At 48.6% G+C, this 20,697-nt stretch overlaps 1 protein-coding gene and 1 long non-coding RNA gene across 51 annotated transcripts in view; one reads left to right on the plus strand and one right to left on the minus strand.

Moving 5' to 3' along the window:
- ANK2 (ankyrin 2) overlaps positions 1–5,370 on the plus strand; it is a 281,285-nt gene extending 275,915 nt beyond the window's left edge. For all 50 annotated transcript variants that reach the window (XM_064653777.1, XM_064653782.1, XM_064653771.1 and 47 more), the window contains one exon: positions 3,110–5,370. In XM_064653777.1, coding sequence (XP_064509847.1) covers positions 3,110–3,293 — 184 coding nt within the window. In that variant the 3' untranslated portion in view covers positions 3,294–5,370. The remainder of the gene's footprint in view (positions 1–3,109) is intronic.
- LOC135413761 (uncharacterized) lies at positions 4,402–20,614 on the minus strand. Its single transcript, XR_010430380.1, has 4 exons — positions 20,315–20,614; positions 20,036–20,106; positions 12,733–19,410; positions 4,402–12,301 (listed from the first exon to the last, which is right to left on the minus strand). It is a non-coding gene; the product is annotated as an uncharacterized LOC135413761 (long non-coding RNA).
- Between the last annotated feature and the right edge of the window lie 83 nt (positions 20,615–20,697).

Here is a 20,697-nt window from a genome sequence, read left to right on the forward strand (position 1 = left end):
TAGTGTGTAGTCCAGTGGACTGGACCGGGCTGCGCCCCCCGCAGGGGGAGACCTGGGTAGCTAGGGCACGAGAGGGGGTCCGGGCGGGGGCGCAGCCCGGTCCAGTCCACCAGTCCTACCAAGTGTGTAGTCCAGTGGACTGGACCGGGCTGCGCCCCCGCAGGGGGAGACCTGGGTAGCTAGGGCACGAGAGGGGGTCCGGCGGGGGCGCAGCCCGGTCCAGTCCACCAGTCCTACCAAGTGTGTAGTCCAGTGGACTGGACCGGGCTGCGCCCCCGCAGGGGGAGACCTGGGTAGCTAGGGCACGAGAGGGGGTCCGGCGGGGGCGCAGCCCGGTCCAGTCCACCAGTCCTACCAAGTGTGTAGTCCAGTGGACTGGACCGGGCTGCGCCCCCGCAGGGGGAGACCTGGGTAGCTAGGGCACGAGAGGGGGTCCGGCGGGGGCGCAGCCCGGTCCAGTCCACCAGTCCTACCAAGTGTGTAGTCCAGTGGACTGGACCGGGCTGCGCCCCCGCAGGGGGAGACCTGGGTAGCTAGGGCACGAGAGGGGGTCCGGCGGGGGCGCAGCCCGGTCCAGTCCACCAGTCCTACCAAGTGTGTAGTCCAGTGGACTGGACCGGGCTGCGCCCCCGCAGGGGAGACCTGGGTAGCTAGGGCACGAGAGGGGGTCCGGCGGGGGCGCAGCCCGGTCCAGTCCACCAGTCCTACCAAGTGTGTAGTCCAGTGGACTGGACCGGGCTGCGCCCCCGCAGGGGGAGACCTGGGTAGCTAGGGCACGAGAGGGGGTCCGGCGGGGGCGCAGCCCGGTCCAGTCCACCAGTCCTACCAAGTGTGTAGTCCAGTGGACTGGACCGGGCTGCGCCCCCGCAGGGGGAGACCTGGGTAGCTAGGGCACGAGAGGGGGTCCGGCGGGGGCGCAGCCCGGTCCAGTCCACCAGTCCTACCAAGTGTGTAGTCCAGTGGACTGGACCGGGCTGCGCCCCCGCAGGGGGAGACCTGGGTAGCTAGGGCACGAGAGGGGCGTCCGGCGGGGGCGCAGCCCGGTCCAGTCCACCAGTCCTACCAAGTGTGTAGTCCAGTGGACTGGACCGGGCTGCGCCCCCGCAGGGGGAGACCTGGGTAGCTAGGGCACGAGAGGGGGTCCGGCGGGGGCGCAGCCCGGTCCAGTCCACCAGTCCTACCAAGTGTGTAGTCCAGTGGACTGGACCGGGCTGCGCCCCCGCAGGGGGAGACCTGGGTAGCTAGGGCACGAGAGGGCGTCCGGCGGGGGCGCAGCCCGGTCCAGTCCACCAGTCCTACCAAGTGTGTAGTCCAGTGGACTGGACCGGGCTGCGCCCCCGCAGGGGGAGACCTGGGTAGCTAGGGCACGAGAGGGCGTCCGGCGGGGGCGCAGCCCGGTCCAGTCCACCAGTCCTACCAAGTGTGTAGTCCAGTGGACTGGACCGGGCTGCGCCCCCGCAGGGGGAGACCTGGGTAGCTAGGGCACGAGAGGGCGTCCGGCGGGGGCGCAGCCCGGTCCAGTCCACCAGTCCTACCAAGTGTGTAGTCCAGTGGACTGGACCGGGCTGCGCCCCCGCAGGGGGAGACCTGGGTAGCTAGGGCACGAGAGGGCGTCCGGCGGGGGCGCAGCCCGGTCCAGTCCACCAGTCCTACCAAGTGTGTAGTCCAGTGGACTGGACCGGGCTGCGCCCCCGCAGGGGGAGACCTGGGTAGCTAGGGCACGAGAGGGCGTCCGGCGGGGGCGCAGCCCGGTCCAGTCCACCAGTCCTACCAAGTGTGTAGTCCAGTGGACTGGACCGGGCTGCGCCCCCGCAGGGGGAGACCTGGGTAGCTAGGGCACGAGAGGGCGTCCGGCGGGGGCGCAGCCCGGTCCAGTCCACCAGTCCTACCAAGTGTGTAGTCCAGTGGACTGGACCGGGCTGCGCCCCCGCAGGGGGAGACCTGGGTAGCTAGGGCACGAGAGGGCGTCCGGCGGGGGCGCAGCCCGGTCCAGTCCACCAGTCCTACCAAGTGTGTAGTCCAGTGGACTGGACCGGGCTGCGCCCCCGCAGGGGGAGACCTGGGTAGCTAGGGCACGAGAGGGCGTCCGGCGGGGGCGCAGCCCGGTCCAGTCCACCAGTCCTACCAAGTGTGTAGTCCAGTGGACTGGACCGGGCTGCGCCCCCGCAGGGGGAGACCTGGGTAGCTAGGGCACGAGAGGGCGTCCGGCGGGGGCGCAGCCCGGTCCAGTCCACCAGTCCTACCAAGTGTGTAGTCCAGTGGACTGGACCGGGCTGCGCCCCCGCAGGGGCAGACCTGGGTAGCTAGGGCACGAGAGGGCGTCCGGCGGGGGCGCAGCCCGGTCCAGTCCACCAGTCCTACCAAGTGTGTAGTCCAGTGGACTGGACCGGGCTGCGCCCCCGCAGGGGCAGACCTGGGTAGCTAGGGCACGAGAGGGCGTCCGGCGGGGGCGCAGCCCGGTCCAGTCCACCAGTCCTACCAAGTGTGTAGTCCAGTGGACTGGACCGGGCTGCGCCCCCGCAGGGGCAGACCTGGGTAGCTAGGGCACGAGAGGGGGTCCGGCGGAGAGCTGCGTACCTAGGGCACGAGTGGGCGTCCAGTGGTGCTTTCGAACCCCACTCTCCACGTCCCTGCTGTTCTCAGAAGGAGCTAAGTTTTATAGGAATAAACCACACCGACACCCTGTCAAGTTTATTAATTTGGTCTAAAAAATATCACCACATTTGTGTTTTATGAAGAACTTAATTGAGATGATGAGTATCAGACACTAGGTATTTTATTGCCCCTGTCAGTGTTCCCCCCATCCCGTATGGGTGTTGATGTACTGGGAGATGTTCAATGATCTAAGGGCTAGTGTTTCAGCGCTGTTGCAATGCTGCTCCTCTCTAGTATTTTCAGTTACTCTTTGCATGTCTGTTTGTTGTAGCATGTTGATCCAGTAATCCCAGCCCGTACCTTTACCCTCGAGAGTCATTTCTGAAGAGTTGACATGATGTCCCTTGCATCCAGCACGTGTCACCCTTCCCCAGCAGCTTAAGAAGGAAATTGCTGCACATCTGCAGGATCTGTGGTCTTTTTAAATCACAACTCTGCTTTTTTTTCGTTTTAGGACAACCCTAAGTAAAGCCAGCACTCAGAAGAGGACCGTGATGAAGGATCGGTGTGGCAAACGTGTTCACATAGAAGAGCTGGAAGACACCCCAGAAGCGCTCCCCAGGGATGACCTCCAGCACGACCTCCAGCAGCTTCTTCGGCACTTCTGCCAAGACGACTGGAAACAGGAGGCCAAGTGAGAAGCTGCTGCTCGCTCCCGTCCCCCCCCCAGCTCCACGTCGCCCTCCGTCCCGTGCGCTGCCGTCACCTTCCCTGGGGAGTTGACGTCGTGACCGACACTACCGCCCCCCGTCACTGCCATTTCTCCTTGTGCAGCTGCAGTGAATTCAGTTCTTACCCACCTTAAAATCCATCTTGTGTTTTTCTTCTTTTGTACCCTGTAAGCTAATTTGTGACCAAAGATAGCATCCTTCGGGCAGGAGGATTTCTCCCCCGCCGCGCCTCCTCCTTGGCGGTGCCGCCGCTTCTCGCTGTCCCTTCGCTCCGGCGCTCCTCGAGCCGACTTCATCCACAGGCCTCTTCCAGTGACTATGTACAAGGGAGTGCACATGTAAACTGTAAATAGACAGAGTATTTGGACTTACCAGACTGCAGGAAACACGCTGCCCGTGGCTCCCGTCGCCCGGCGACGCTGCGGAACGGCGACGGATCGCGCGACGTCGTCCCCGTCGACTGCAAAACACGCACGGACTGAGGAGGAAGCGCCGCGCAGCTACCGAGTCCTAAGACTTACGGTTTAGGGATCTCTTGTAGTTAAAGGCTCTAAGAGTCAGGCTAAAAACCTGGAAACCCAGCTGTTCACATGAGTAACAGCTGCCTGTGGCCATTAATACTGTTAAGACCTTCTGACAGCCGCTGAAAGATTTCCAGAAGGAAAATCCAAGAAATAATACCCCGTTAGGTAACAGAGTCGCTCCCAGCTATAGCTATGGCACATCCCCATGCGGTGTTACAGCCTATTAGATCCGGACCTGGGGCAGGGCGTATTAAACAATTCCAACTCCGGTAGTTTCCCGTTTCCGTCACCGCTTAGCCGACCTCACCGACAGACCGGTGGTACTTCCTGCTGGCCACTGCACTGTAGATAACTGCGGGAAAAAGACTTACCCACTATACAGGGAGAATAACTAACTCACCGTGTTTTATCGAGATTGCCTCTTAGCTGAGCCGTGCATGTGGCATTCCAAGGTCAGAACCAAACCCTCCTAGAACCATGTCAGCTTCTCCGCCCTCTTAGCACTGAGCGAGCAGTTTTTATCTTCCGATCGAGCGTTTTTTAAAGAACAAGTGCTCACAATCCTCGGCAGCCAGTTTCTGTTCATATTTTGTTATGTAACTATATATAATATATATATTTCTAAACCGACCCTCTGAAAAACCACGATAGCATGTCTGCACTTTTATTTTCCGAAAAGGGAACATAGGGATCTGAAGCTTTGGGTGTTCTATACCTTAATATTTAATGGAGGGAGCTCCGTAGGGTTTTAGCATCACACACGTACACACAAACACACTGATTTAATGTTTTTAAACAGCCGTTAATTCATTTTTTTAATAGTAGACTCGACACCAGAGTAAAACCAACCCTCTCCTCTAGGAGTAATCCTTTGTCCGAGCTTATCTGGCCTTCTGCAGTTATAGGGTTCTTTGTTTTTTTAACGACTCACTCAGTGCTCAGAACAAGGGCACTTCCTCATTAAGGTAATGATGCCAAAAGCATGGAAACATCTCTGCAGTTCTGGCTTCCTGCGGGCAGAACCACCTGAGGTGCCGTGCTGACACTTTTTTGGGCAGGTAAGAAAAAATTAAAAAAAAAAAAAAAAAAAGCTAAAAGAAAAAAAGTGTTTTGGCAGCCAAACCGACTGAGACCCGTGATGACACATCTCACAGCGCATCGTGGCTTCCCCGCCGTCCGAGACGGCGCGGGAGGGTCTTCGAGGATGGGGCTCTCAAGAAATGCATTTCTGTTGTGTTATTTGCGGTGCAGATGATGTTCTGTGTAACAACATAATGGTTATTCACCTCTTATTTTGATTTTTTGCTGTGTTATCGGAGAACTTGAATACTGTGAGAAGAAGTGAATTTTAAGTTGACGAATCAGCATCTTGTTCCCATGGTGATAACACTAATTGAATATATCTATGAGGGCATGTATTAGTTAAAAATTAAAAAGATACAACACTAACAATACATAGCTGCAATGTGTACAATGGCTGATTTAACTAAATAAAAATGTACAAGTGTTAAATGTAGAAATGGTGGCTCACTCGCTTTTACTGCCGGCACAGCAGGATGAGGGAAGTGCAACTCCTCTGCACCCAGCTCCCTTCAAGACATATTTAATTCTGCATTCAGCACTATTGATAGGTTCTAAGGCTGATAAAATTTTTATTAAGAGTAGTTGTTATTAATTTCTCAAAGGAGATCTAGCCTTGTTTTCTAGTTATTTTATTGGGCTGGAAACAGCAGAGGTTCCTTCAAATGTGCCTCAGACTGTTTGCTACGGTCGGTGTCTTTTCCAGTGCCCACTACCAACAGTTTCTCACCAGAAGAAAGACAGGGAAGAAAAATATAGGGTGAAATCCTGTCACATCTTACACTCACACCACGCACAAAAAATATTGGGAAGAGGTCTGCTGCCAGTTTAAGTTTATTCCATATAAACCCAGAGCCTGGGACACAGGGCACCAAGCCATCACTCCCTTGTCACAGACGCAGCGAGACCTGTCAAGGTGAGGACTTAAACCAAAAGCTACCAACTATTTCCTCCTACTCTTCTTTTTCCCATCAGAGAGTCCAACAATCAAACAACAAATCCAACTCAAAACTCTACACAGCAACCAAACAACGCCCCCTCAAGAACTTGCACCCCCCTGCACCACACTACCATCACAGTGGCCTGAGGACAAGTGGGAAATAACAGATGGGAATAATAGGGAATAACTCCATACTGCTCAGTTTGAGCCACACTATCAGCACTTCCAAATACAAACACTATTTTGCTGAAAGACTTGGCCAGTTCTCATAAACACCTAAAGTAAACACCTTTTCTGAAGTCACATTCATTTATTTTTTAGCAAACCAGTGATTAAATCCAGGGACTAACGTTGTGCTTCTCATGGCCTCATAAGTGGCAGCAACAATTCAGGAACTAAAGTCGCTCTTTCCTTCCGTCTTGAAAAACCAAACCCTTTATTTCTGCATATAAATAAATATCACCCAGTTCTAAAACTGAGGGGGTTTATTAAAAAAAGCTAGTTAGTTATATCATCAAGCTTTTATTAGTCTGACTGTAAAGCAGCTCAAAAATGAGTTTTATGAGCAGTTTCTGCTCCCTCCTGCCTCTGTTCCCCAGCTAACCCTGAAAGAGAGTTGGGCTCTATGACCAGCAGAGCTGATCAGTGAGTTTTAACCATCTCTGATGATCCTGGCAGTAGCTGCCACCAAAGGGAGCCACGTGCCACCTGTGAGAACTGTCTCCTTCTGTGGATTACCCCTAATGGCAACCTCTCCTGTGTGTCACTCCAGATACTTCTAGTGTCCAGTGATAGTCTTAGTTCACATTCCATAAAACTGGACTACAACTGGTGGAACACCCTGGCAGGACCTCTGGGCACTTCCTGAATGATGCTGGATTCACAACACACAGTTAAGTGGGCCAGAAGACACAGAGAGCCCAACTTTCCATCTGACAACTCATCCCATACCTGGGCAGTCACTCAAGTTGTAGGTACAAGCTGTGTGCTCCCCACACTGCAGCCTAGAACTTCAGACCTATGATAGTGGGCAACTTCCAAATTTAATATATTTCCCTGAGGAAAAAAAATTCAAACTGCTTCCCCTGCACCTTTACCTTATCCTGGCTATGAACCCTGGAACTGCTGCAAGCTCTTGGCATGAGAAGCAGCAGTTCAGAACAGCCTGGAGCTACAACACTTGTCAGGTCTCAGAATATCTGGTAAAGAGGTCACTGGTGGCGATTTTTGTCTGTGCAATCAGTGCCATGAAGAGCAGCTGTATCCTCAGTTTTTGCCAACTTTTTCAGTCCCCTGCACAGAGATGGCTTGTCTTCCAAGGCCTAACCCTCTTCCCAGGTCTCTATCAGAGAGCAATTAAACATCTAGGAGCCTATCATGGCTATATTGCTCTAATTTGGTCTCTACAGGTAAAGGAGTAAGGTGAGCTATGGCAGAACCTGTTTCTGATGCACTGTAAGGATATGAGGAGTAACACTCATTCCACATACACACTGCATGGATATTTAGACCCAGGACTGAATCCAGAACTCAATTCTTTGGGTAGAACAACCCCAAGCAAGGACGTGCAGCAACACAACCATCCTCAAACAGCAAACCCACTCACACCACCTCAGCCCTGGACCCTTTTGTCCCACTGACCAGACACGACATTTACAGGTCACTGAAGGTCTAATAAGGCTTTTTACTCATTTCAAGAACCAACTGACTCCCTTTTCCCCCTGTTTGTCAGATCCACTCCATCAAATCAACACCTTTTTGCTTAAACTTAAGCTTTTTTTATTAAGTCTGACACCAGCTTTGTCCATTGACTAAATCAATACCATGATGCCCAACATTGTTCTTGCTGAGCTTAAGGCTAAAGCTGAGCTACCCTGTCATCTAACTCCCTTAAAACTAAATTAAATTAAAACTTCGTTTAAAAAGACCAAATAAACACACAAATATCTCAATCCAGTTCATTAACCAGTGTTCCCTCTTGGCTCTTCGTGTTCCAGCATGTGGCTGACCATGAGAATTATCTCGTTGCCATGCTACAGTTTCAGCTCTGTGTGCTCAAGTCAACATGACTCCACAGGAGCCGTCAGAATAATGGGATTAAATCTGAAAAAAGTGGCTGTGAAAGCAGGGCTACAAGTCTGTCTGAACTCTCATTCTGCCTGTGACACCTTCCCACCCCCAAAAGAAAGTCTCAGTTACATCACTGCCTTCAACATTAACCGGAGCTGGGGAGAGGACATGGGAAAACATTGCAGACAGCCCATTCTGTTTCCAGGCTCACAGAAACAAGTGCTACAACTGCATAGTCCCCACTGGCTTTACTCAGTGACTTGTTGGCAAGACAGTCAAATAATTTTCCAGCCCCTCATCCCAGGCACAGAGTACACAGGTTGCTCCCAGTTCTCCCTCCTCTACAGGATGCTGGCTTAACTCTGAGCTGGAGAGTATCAAGGTCAAGGAAGAGAGGTACAGAGAAATACATGAATCCAAGGGACTTAAAGGAAAAGTCTTTTAAGTAATGCAAATAAGAGGAGTCAGTCCATATAGCAGGATGCTCGGCCTGGAAGGGGGGTAAAACAACTTGAACTCCCAATTTGGAAAGCTGTCAGTGGTGAACAGAAAAGTGGGGTGGGGGGTGTCACACTGCTTTTGAGGTCTAAGAAAGCTCAAACCAGCCTGACTCACCAATCCCAAAGTTAAACATCCCCCACAGTGAGGTGAAGATGTGGCAGAGCTGATAAAATGCCTGATAAAGGAATAAATAAGTCATACAACTGATAACTTATCTAAAGCTGAGCTGACACGGCTGGCCTGGACACACACCTGACAATCACTCTATACAATAAAGTCCAGTCCCACTTTGGAACAGTGGGATCTTGTGACATCCCCCTTCCAGGGGTGTGTGTGGAGATTCCTCCCTGGAGTGGGGTTTCCCCTCAAGGTCACTCCTCAAGCTGAGGAAGGTTGTCCCACAGTTGTTGGAAAGAATGAGTCACACCAATCTCTACTCAATAATTGGTTTTGCTGGCTTTAATATCATGGCTTCGATATTCCTGCAAAAATAGGGCACTGCACTAGCAGTTCTAGCTATTTGGACTGGGTAGTAAATAATTCTTATTATGGTCTTTTAGTCTAACTATTATCATAGTAAATCATTTGTTTCATATATAAATTTGCTCTGCTATCCTTAATCCTGTGGGGAAAAGTTGTAGAAGGGTTCAATTACCCCTGTATAATCCTTTAGACATAAACCATTGACAAAGCTCAGACTGGACCCACAGCCACACCCAGACCCCTCTCTGAGAAGTTTAGAAAGCCAAGGGGTCCTTCTGCACCCCGTGACTCAAAGGAAGCTCCTCTAATGAATTGTGTCTGAAGGTCCTGTTCTGCCTATGACACCCCCCTCACTCTGTAAATCCCCAAAGAAAACCTCAATTACAGCACAGACTGCAACCTGGGCCAAAGCTTTGGAGATGACGTGGGAGAAGTGCCATCTTGGAGACAGCCTGTTCTTTTTCCAGGCACATTTTAAACTGTTAGAGAAACAAATGTAGAGCACAGAGCCCCTCTGCCTTCAGTCAGTGGTTTGCTGACAAGGCAGGAACATGATTTTCCAGCCATTCATCCCAGGCACACATAACACAGGTTGCTCCCAGCCCTCCTAACTCTACAGGATCCTGGTTTAAAGCTGAGAGGGGGAATGCCATGGGAAAGGAAGACAGATCCAGAGAAATATATGAATTCAAGACACTGAAAAGACTATTCTTGGAATAAAGCAAAGAAGAGGGATCAGTCCCAGCCTCCTGTTCAGCAGCCTAAATTATGCAATAAGCAAAAATGGAGGCAACTACAATAAAATTGATAAAAGCTGGTTGAACCTCTCTGAGGTCAGGTACAAATAACCTCTCAGCTTTCTCCAAGCACAACTGACCCTGCACAAGGCTCCTATCCAACAGCCACTAGAGTGCAGCAAATCATCAGTATTTAACAGAAGAAAGCCAGCACAACTCCCAAAAGTTTTTTGCAGGCAGACAGTCCAGTATCAGCACCAAACTTCCTACCTGTTATTGCAAATTTTAGAACTGACCTACGTGTGTATTTATTTACACTCAGAGCGCTCCTCTATTCCCATCCTTGACCTGATTCTAAGGGTAACAGACACAGCCCAAGCCCACTGGATCCAACCTGATCCTTCAGAAGGGTTTTTATACCAAAGCAAAAGTGCTGCAGATGAACCGGTCAGTGCTTCATTAACCACACTGGCAAATGGGAGTTACAGTTGCTTTTTAACATCCCTGTATAGAAAATCTATAGTTAAGATATATTCCAAAGATGTTTTCTGTTGCTGCTTTTCCTGTGCCTTTCTACAACAACAATTAAGTTTATATAAAGTTACGTAAAATGAGAAATACACAGAAAGAAAAACTGTTACATTTTGGGAGACTGGGTTATGATTCCACAGATTTGATAATTTTCCAATAGAAATCAACAGGTTAATTTTGAGTGGAGACTGAGGACACAGTTCTTAATTTCATTTTCCACAAATCCATCTTTTATGAATATACATAAATTCACTAAAAAAATAAAGATCAAGCATCACAGTGACATCATTTGCTGATCCAAATTCAATTGATACTCATTCAGAAATTCCCCTTTTTCCTCATACACCTCTGTAGTACGTGATACATCACATCTCAGGCACAATGACATTACACAACTATTCTGATAAATATTTTTAGTTTCTTTGAGTCTGTTAGACCAAGACCAGAAGCAAACAAATCACTTGAAAATACAACAGGAAAGGGAAGGGATGCAAAGCCAAGTTTCACTTTGCCTCTCCCTTATCCCTCCCCACAGGTGGAAAGGATGTGCCCCTATTTAATGGCAGCCCTGGAAGAAAAGCCCAATTCATGTTCCAGAAAGGTTCAACTACACCTTCAATTTCTCTAAGCTCACAATAAGGCAAAACCGCCACAAAATCGTTGTCCAACAACAATCCATTTAGGTCTGCCCTCCTGAGTTCTCAGAGTATTTCCAAGACAAGAAAAACATCCATCCACAAGCTATTTTCACAGAGTTCCCCCCAAAATTGAGACACATCATTTAGCCAAAGCTCCATGTGCTCCAGTTGAACGTGAAGGGCAGCTGTGTGCTAGCACAGGGGGAAGCTGGCCTGGCAAACTGCTGTTCCATTTTCTGTGCTTAAAAGACAGCTTTTAAAATTAAAGCCTCTTCCTCACAGCACAAGAGAGAAAACAAACCAAACCACACTCACTGGTCCATTACTTCCAAGTATTTTTCTTTGCTGTGTAATATTTAAAGCCACAGCCCATCCCTGCCCCCCCCCAGGGGCCACAAAACTGCTTTTTATCCAAGTTCTTACAACAAAGCAGGATCAGACCAGTGCTTTCCTACCAGGAGCTCACATCAGCACAACAACTCTTAAATAAAACACATCCACAGAGCTTCACCTGCTTCTGGCAGCATCCCCCAGCTCCCCAGATATGCCATTTCCCAGTCCTACATATCTCCACAGGGTACAAAAAGGCCCCCAGGCCAGTACTCACAGTTTGTAGACAGCTCGCAGGAAAATCCGCTCATTCCATCCAAGGCTGAAACACTCCAATTCCCCCAGGAATTCCTGAAGATTGCCCCTCTGCTCGCTGCAAATCTTCCCTGGCAGAGGGGCACTAAACAGACACCAGAAGATGTGTGACCCTCTCCCTCCAGAAACCCTGATCTGTTTGCCTTCCAAGCAAACCTTGATGGGGAATAGGGAGCAGCTGGTACCTTACCCAGCACTCTCTGCCCCAGCTGCAGGCAATCCCCAAAATGAGGGACAGGACTAAATCAACCTCAAAAGGGCCGACTCAAACCACTCCATTATTCTTGGATGATTCACCACAAAGTGTGGTTCTATTAGCTCTTTAGAAAGGCAAATAATAATAATAATAATAATGAAAAAAACCTTACTAAATGAATATATATATATATGTGAGGGTACTTCAGCTAAGGGAGGTATAAGAGAGCTGGAGAGGGGCTTTTTACAGGGGCCTGGAGTGACAGGACAAGGGAGAACAGCTTCAAACTGACAAAGGGCAGGGATAGATGGGATATTAGGAAGAAATCCTTCCCTGTGAGGGTGGGGAGGCCCTGGCACAGGTTGCCCATCTGTGGCTGCCCATCCCTGGCAGTGTCCAAGGCCAGGTTGGACAGGGCTTGGAACAACCTGGTGCAGTGGAAGGAGTCCCCTGGTTCTTTATGAGTAATTTCTAACTAGTACCACAGGACATGTTCACTCCCTCTTTGTGTTTGGCTTACAAGAGCTCTGGGTCATTCTCTCCAACATTCAGCAACTTAATCCATCTCGGGCAGGAGGTTTGTGTCCCTTCAGCTCCCCGGCACAGCTGCAACCAGGGTGCCACAGATACCTGCCAGCAAAAAACAGCCAGTCATCCTTACCCAGGCACCCCAAAATAGTAACACTGTTATTGCTGTTGCTGTTATATTGTTCCCTCCAGGTAACAGCAGCAGAAATACAGAGAGTGGGTATGGATCTACTAGAACTGGGATCATCCAGGAAAAAGTAATCAGGCCAGGCTATTTATTCAGGAGGGGACCGAGGCACAGCAAGGGAGGTACAAGGATGGCAGAAAGGAGGGTCAAAAAGTGGGAGAAGGGTAATAGTCATATGAACAGGGCCTGAAACAAAACCTGTGTCCTGACCCTACTGAGAGAGTCAAACCTGCTTCTGCAGCCGGGAGGACCAGAGGGGAGGGAAGAAGGGGGGCAGGATACACTCCACCCCAAAATGGCCATGTCCAGGCAGATGGGTCACATTATTCCATGTTAGAGCCCATACCTGGGCAGATGGGAAGTACCCACTGCTTCCACCAGCACATCTCACGGCTCTGGACTTGGGCTTGCCAACTTCAGCACTGTTCCACTTATTTTCCACAAGAACACTGGCCTTGAACCTGTGGAAAAACAGTCCTGGGTGTTTTGCAGGTGTTTGGGGTTTTTTGCTTGTTTGTTGTGGGGTTTGGGTTTGGTTCTGTTCGGTTTGTTGTATCTTTCTTTGTTACTGTTGCAATAACGTTGTTAAAGTTATTACAACCACCAGCACCGCAGTAACAGCTGCATGGAGGTTAAATTTCAAGGGGTGTTGTCAGGCACAGCAAGGTCTCGCCTTTTGCTTTAAAAACAAGTTTTGTTGGTCTAGCCCAGGCACAGCTGAGGCTTCCCCCGTGTGCCCAGCAGAGCTCTGCATGTGCCATGTGCAGGGATGTGTCTGTTCCCACCATCGCCAGCAGTGTTTAAAGGTTTTAGGAATCTGTCGAGCACCCGAGAAGACAAAGCTCAGATCCTTGGCAGTTTCCTAAAACCATTTCCAATGATCAAGGTGGTTTGCAGTGCCTCCCGAGCCGCAGAGCAATGGTTCTGTTTAACAGTGCTTTTATTGATAGCCACTGGCAGCCAGGCCTGATTTTCCTTGCTCCCATCTCACCGAAAGCCAGACAGCCCAGAAATATGAGTCTAAACGAATGAGCCATTAGTGCCAGCTGGCTATTTCCAATTGAGTTATATCTTTGCTGTATTATATTACATTGTTGCCTAGAGGTCTTTGCTTCTGCTCTAAATTTCCCTGGCCCGTGTTTCATTACCTGAGTGTCACGACTGAATTGCACACGGCAGGTTTTGTGCATTTATTTCAAGCACATTGAAAAGAAATTGCCATTTCTCTGAGGTCTTTGCACTAGAGACTCTCAATTACACTTTTTAGAGGCTGGCATTTATGGCCTTGCCTGACAATTGGAAGGCACCAAAAAAGCTGTTGCAGATTCTGGACATTAAGTCACTGGAATTTTGAGCGGTGTCCAGGTTCTCTGGCTGGGCTCCTGGGCAGACAGTATTTCAGTATGGAAGAGAAAGCCCCTTGCAGGGACAACACTTACCAATAAAGACATTGCAGAAACAGCAAAATGCCTGATCCCGTGGGATGTGGAAATACTTAAGTAGGAGGAGATGGGTGAAAGTGCGTGTGGGAATTCAGACCCGGCTTGACAGCGACAGCACCTCTAAATCCCTTGCAAGTGTTAAGCTCCTCGCTCGTGCCTACAAGCATCCTCAGCATCATTTTGCTGTCAGGCTGGAATTACATTCAACAGAATTTTTTCTCAGCACGAATCACTGATTATAGCCCCAAATTGGTCCCAGGGACTGCGTCACATCCAAGTCTCTTATTGTCCCAAGCCCGTACTAAGCCTTTACACCACTGATGCTCAGCACTTCTCTAAGCTCCCTGCTCCATTAGTTACAGAAGCATTTTATTCATGTGCTGTGATTTCTGGTGCTGCCTCAGCTGTGACATCCCAACTTAGAGAATGAGTCCTATACTCACCAGAAATACTTCTAGGTTCATCACACGTTTCTGAAAATGGCCTTCTTTTTCTAAATGAAAGCTGGGTTTGTTTTATTTACAATGCCTACAAACTGCTTGAGCTATTCTGGATCTTTCCTCTGCTTTCAGACTCTGTGATAGCTCACATGGTTAAGTGCAGCTCAAAGAAGATATGTGTAGCAGAAGGGGATGAGAAAGCCTATGCTGTGCCTGTATCATCTCTGTACTGTCACCTGTCACTAAATTCCCACTTTATTATTTGACTGCAAGGGAGAAAGAAGGGGAAAATTACAGTTTAAAGAGGAAATGGAAGATGTGAACGCAATATTTCTCTCCCTCACGCTTCCATTTTCTCTCTTCATAACTGCTGCTTCATTCCCTGAAACCAAACTCTTATGAGAAGTTGCAGCTCATCTGTAAGAAGTATTCCTGAAACTTCTCAAATGTTATCCTGAGTTAGGAATCAAAAGCATCTCATTCCTCACTCATCTGACCTACGCTGACTCCTGAGGGGAGACAGACTGGCTGGCAGCAGTGAGGCAAAATGAATGGTATAGATAAAACTATGCATTTATCATAGATAAAACTATGCATTCATTTATCTAGGTTGTGCTCAAATTTTTCATCATCATAATCACTGCTGACAACAATAAAAAGTGGGTACTGCAATAAATTGCTGCAGAAATGATGAATGCTTCCTCTGGGCTTGTTTTCATGTGGTGGTGGGACAGCTGATCACATCAGACTCCTGCCACAGAGTAAAACATAAAGTCTGCACTATTTTATGAAAATGAGCAGTTCTGGTCAAATCCATTTCTGCACAGCTCAAATGACTTCACTGCAGCCCTACAAGCTGTGCTGTGGGCATCCCAAACTGTGAATTTTCTCAAAGGCACTTAGACCCTAAGAAGCTCTGCACTGTAAATCCAAACTTGGTTCAGTTTACCTCCCATTCGTATCTTTTAATTTTCTTTGAGGAGCAGGAGTAACGTGGGCCTTGATTTTTTTCCATAGCTCCTGCAAAAGCACAGGCTCCCCCAAACTGAAGAGATTTACTTCATGTCTTGTGTAGGTAAATCCTGCCTCTCGGAAAAAGGAGGCAAGTGTAGCAAATGGAGGGAACTAACTGCTAAAAATAAGAATATACTGAACTCTGTTATCCAGGCCACTGTTCCTAAAGGTCATAAAAAACCAGCACTGAGCTCTGCAAGCAGATGCTAATGAGAGGGTGAAGGATATAAGTTTTTATTTCCCCTAACTCCCCTTGGGCTGGTCATCAAACTTTGTCAGCCCTTAGCTTAAAAAATATCACTTATGCAAAAATAGGCAACAGAACCCTTTGTTGGACTTCAGACTGTGCTCTGTAGCATTACATTTTAACCAAGTCACTGCAAACCCAAACCCCTGTAATTACATCTTCTCCATCAATCATCACCGTCTCAAATCTCCTCAGTTTGTCTAACTGCCAGCTCAGGAAGATTCATCTGGCATCTAAACATCAGATCAGGTTCTTTCTGCACTTGCAGGTCAGTATCAGTGGGGGAAAAAAAAGTGAAAAAACCCTCTAGTAACTTTGGGTTTGGGGTTTTCCGGGAAGGACTTTTGGTGGTGGTTTTCTCTTTTTTATTATTATTTGCCTTTTTTGCAGAGGTACAAAGACAACACAGTGCTAATGTTTTCCAGCTGTATTGCCTTTGAACTGCTGACAGATGCAGGAATTTGGGTCTAGCTAATATAATTAACTAGGTGACCTTCAGAACTCCAGGATATTTGCACGTGCCCTCGGAATGGTGTGATGTGGCTTTTCTCAAATTTCGGAACCGCTGCAGAGTTCCCGTTGCCAGGATGGATGGGAAACTTGCTTTTCAGAGGGAACACACTTGGGACACTGCCTCTTCTCCACTGGCTTGGGAAGCAGAAGGGCTCCTGTGAGGAGGACTTGGAATGTGAGCAGAGGCCACAAAGTGTGATGTGCTACAGGCCAGGCAGGGAGCGAGCGTGAGGCTCTCTGAGCTCTCCTTGTAATTTTGGCCATAAATCCTTCATCCACAGACTGTCATCACTGTCATTCAGGGAACTCACCCTTGGACCTAAGGTTTCCCTGTCATCCATCAACTTTGTGGCCTTGGGCAAATTATATACTGCCATGTTTTCAGGCCTAAAACCAGGCAGGCAATGCTCATCTACCATCAGTGACATAGTGAGGATTAATTTGTTAATGCTTTGAAGAGCCTCCCAGTCACCAGGGCACTGCTCCCAGTAACACTGCCTATTGCTCCAGCTGCTGGCTGTGCCCCAGGAATGGGTCTCACACAGAAGGGGGACACAAAAGCTAAGGGGAAAGAAATCAAGAGGACGGAGGAAGCAGAGTTTCAGACCCTGTAAATGACAGATTTTGAGGAGTGGCACGTGTTGTCAGTGTTTTTAACAGGATAAATAGCATGTGGTAAGAACCTCAGGGTTTCTTGTGGGGGCAGGGTGAGAAGATTTGGGAAGGGGAAGGCAGGGCAGAGCACCAGGCAGTGGAGGGACGGGCAGAGGGACAGGGAGCAGCAGAGTGGTGAAAGGATCCAACAGAAGAGAAGCCTCACCTGCTTTCTCCTCTCACCATCACAATGCTTGGATCTTTGTGCCAGCTACTCCTCCTCAGAGATGAGTAGTGTGAGCTGCTGAGGCCTCTTAATGAAAACAGCAAACAGCATCCTCCTCATCCCCCGGGGCTCCTCCACGCTGCCAAACACCCCCCTCACATCCTTCTGGCAGGCAGCGTAAGACTCGTGGGACGCAAAGTAGCTCTGCCTTGTCATGTGTGAAAAGCTGGTCTTAACTGGGAAGCTCTTTACAGAAAGGTGTGAATGTGGAGAGACTCAAACACCGAGATCCCCATTCAGCTACAGAGGAGAGGAATACTCACAGTGCACCTCTTGGAAACCCACTGCAGAGAGGGGATCAGCAAAGCACCAAAACTGGGGCCTTTCAAGCCTTAGTTATTTGTATCTCTTCACATCCTGAAATCATCAAACGCATCCTTTTATTCAAGTAAAGAGACTTGTAATGTTTCTTGCCCTCAGCTTTGCGTTAATTAGTCCTCAGTGGCACTTTTTAGCCTCTGTGGCACCTGCACTTGACAGATGCCCAGGGAAAGGAATCCTTTCTGCTGCTGTCTTTAGGCAGATTTTGACAGGTTTTTTTTAAACTGCATTGAAACACAAATTAGATCCTTCCCTATTCATTTTTCAGCGGAAAAACAGAGAAAAACTCTCTCAGATATTCATTCATTAGTTATGTCACTGACCTTGCACAAGGGACACACACTCAGACTTCTGGCCTGATTGAAAAAGAGAAAAAACCTCTAAGCACATCTCCCAGTGTTCTACATCCAGGCCCTGAAATCAGCCTGCTGCTGCTGTGCTGGTCTGTCTCCACCACACAGAATTTAACTATTTATACACCATGATTTGGTCCCAACAGGAGACTGAACTGGTGCCTCCAAAACCAGACCCCAGAACGATGTGCCAGCACCCAGCTCCCTCTCAGATGCTGCAAAGTAGTTAATACTCCCAGGCTCTTCAAAATACATATATGGAGTGTATTTAAGGCTTTAACTGAAGGGTAGTTTTGTGCCCTTTCACAGAACCCTTGAATCCACAGGTGCCCTGGGGTTTAGAGAAGGTGTGAACTATACCAGTACAAAGAACAGCAGTGAAGGGCTGGAAATGGCAATTGCCACATCAATCAGAAGTGCACAGATCTACAGCATATCCTCCAGACAGCCCAGGGCCAACCACAGGATCAGAAATAAAGCCTGCAAACAGAAGGCTGGGCATGCTACCAATCCCTCTTCTGAGTGCACAGGTGCTCTGCTGTACTCAAAATCCTATTTAGAACAACTTCTCAGCAAGATTACACTTTGAATTAGAGCTACCTTTGATTAGATCTGCTACAATGAGAAAGGCAGGCAAGTTTTGGCATGGCCCAGCTTCTGTGCTTTACTCTCTATGAAGTTTCGTTCAGAAAAAAATCCCAAAGACCACCATTTTTAGTTAGGGAGTAGATGTTCAGGTGCCTGTTTTGTCCGAGGAATTTAACCAAGTAAGTTAAGCTGAACTCTTGTTCTTGCTCTGGTACTTACCCTCTCTCTGGTGCACAGGACACGGCAACAGTTTTAGGTGATGTTTAATTAAGTTGATGTCTTGCTCTAACATGTGCTGGGAGTGCTCTCTTCTCCATCCTTACGAAGGGTTTTGGTTGTGTTCAGGTAGTTCAGCAATACCTTTGTTTATAAAATGAGCTGTCTGGCTCACAAACGTGGGCTCTTACCCCCACTACCAGGCTGGTTGTTGCTAGTACAGTCCCTTGGCTACATGTGTTACTTAAGGCCCTGTGACTGTCACTGCCTCACCCTGGGCAGCTGTCACCTCTGAGAGCCAGCACGGAATGCCTGGGAAGGGTGGGAAAAGGAGTGGTCGAAGAGCAGAGTGGGCTCTTCCTTCCCAGTCCAGGCTGCTCTGCTTGCCATGAATTCTCTCTCAATCCAGCGGGCTGTGTATTAATACTCTCCCCTCCTCCTGCATCAGCTGCTGGACACTGGGAATTACCTGACAGTGAGCAGGGAACTCGGTGATAGGTGCTGCTGTTACTCCTGCCCTGACATGAGACAGCATCTTTCCACTGGGGGCTGACTTTGGGGAATACCAGAAGTGAGTAACTTTAAGATCAAGGCCCCAGCCCTTGCTATTTTAAGGAACCAACCCTGTTCCAACCACTTGCCACATTCAACTATTTGACTTTTTTAACTACTTAGAGGTCATTGTGACGAAAAAAGGTTCTGGGGGCCAAATTTCCAGTGAGTTCTTAAGACGGTCCAGCCCCACAGCTGAGTTCTGGCAACATCTTTAAAGAAAGAACATGATGTTTCTGTAATATAGAAATACTGCTCTCTATCTCTTTGCCTTGGAAACCCTGTTTTCTATCAGCTTGTCTTTTTTGCATCGATTCTCCTCTCCTCACACTCTGTGATTAAATGTTCTCCTCTTCCCCAAACTTACTGTCTGCAGAATTGCTGCCTTCTCCTCTTTCCACAAGCATGCTGCCTTGGAATCCAAGATGCTGCACCTTGTCCTGCTCACTCACGGGTCTCTGTGCAAGAGAGGGAGGGGAAAGGAGGAAAGGCTTCTAGTCTGCTCTGCTTAGGCTCCCTTTCATGTGAGGCCTCCCCTCTTGTGGCTATCAAAACCTCCCTATAACTTCTGCTTTCCCTGCAAGAACCAGAGATTGAGCAGTGGCACCTTCCAGCACTGAACTCCCATTCACCCACATCTGTCTGTATTTTACTAATTATCTGCTAGGAAGAAAGAAGCTGAAACTCCTGAAGCAATTGGATTCAATTCTTTGACTAATCCAGTTAATACTTTGAATAACTGTGTTTTCTCAAGATGGGTAATGTATAAAGTATGACTGTACAAATTTAAGAAGAAAGAAAGAAAAGCCCTGAGAAGAACAAAGTAATTCTGTTTTCTGTGAGCAAACAGCCCAAGCAGATGATAAATTACCAAAGATTAATAACTCACTGAAGAAACAGTAAAGCTAATCTTGGACATAATGAACTCTGGACTTAACTCTAGGAGGTGTTACTTTTCTTAACTGTGTCCTGGGAACCCATTTGTAGAAAACAGAACCAATCTGATTCCTCCAGGTATGTGTATAGGATATATTCACAACCCAGGAAAGGGTCATTTTCAGGCTCTCTGTGTTCCTTACTCACATTGAAAAGTGAATGCATGAAAGCACTGGGTTCCTTCCTGCTCAGAACAAACAGCAGCTTCCTGTGCTCTCCTAAATAAAAAACAGCATTACAGAAGCCACCAGGAGGCAGCAGATTAAAATATTTGTGCTATAAAAGGACACCCACCACCATTATAAAAAAAAATACCCCAAAACCCTGCCCCTCTCCCAAACCTTCAACCTGATATTTAGGAAATACATTCTCCCACCCCGCTGCTCATCATTTTGCTTCATACACTGATCTCTCTTCTCTGCATACCTGAAACCAGGAGCAACTCCACGGCTGTCAAAGAGCTTTCTGCAGGAGCACGGTTAAAATGGGAATCAAACTGATTTCTGGAATAGCACTTACTGGAAAAAATGAGCAAACAAAGTAGGTAGAAGTGATGTGACAAAATGTAAAACTTCCCTCCAGACTGAACCCCTTTTGCTTCTCCTGGGGTTTACTGACATATTCCAACCCCCTGAGCTCTCTGCTGAGTATTTCTCTTTTCGTTTACAAAATGCCACCCAAAGGGAAGCACTGAAAGTGTGACCAGCCCAGGACAGGCTCTGGCTCCCTCACCAGTGCTGCTGCTCCAGCTACGCTGCCCTGGCCCCGCAGCGATCCAGTTCTGCATTCCCTGACCCAGGAAAGCTGCA

Source organism: Pseudopipra pipra, chromosome 4 (genome assembly GCF_036250125.1).
Source record: "Pseudopipra pipra isolate bDixPip1 chromosome 4, bDixPip1.hap1, whole genome shotgun sequence".
In the NCBI taxonomy this organism is placed as follows: Eukaryota; Metazoa; Chordata; class Aves; order Passeriformes; family Pipridae; genus Pseudopipra; species Pseudopipra pipra.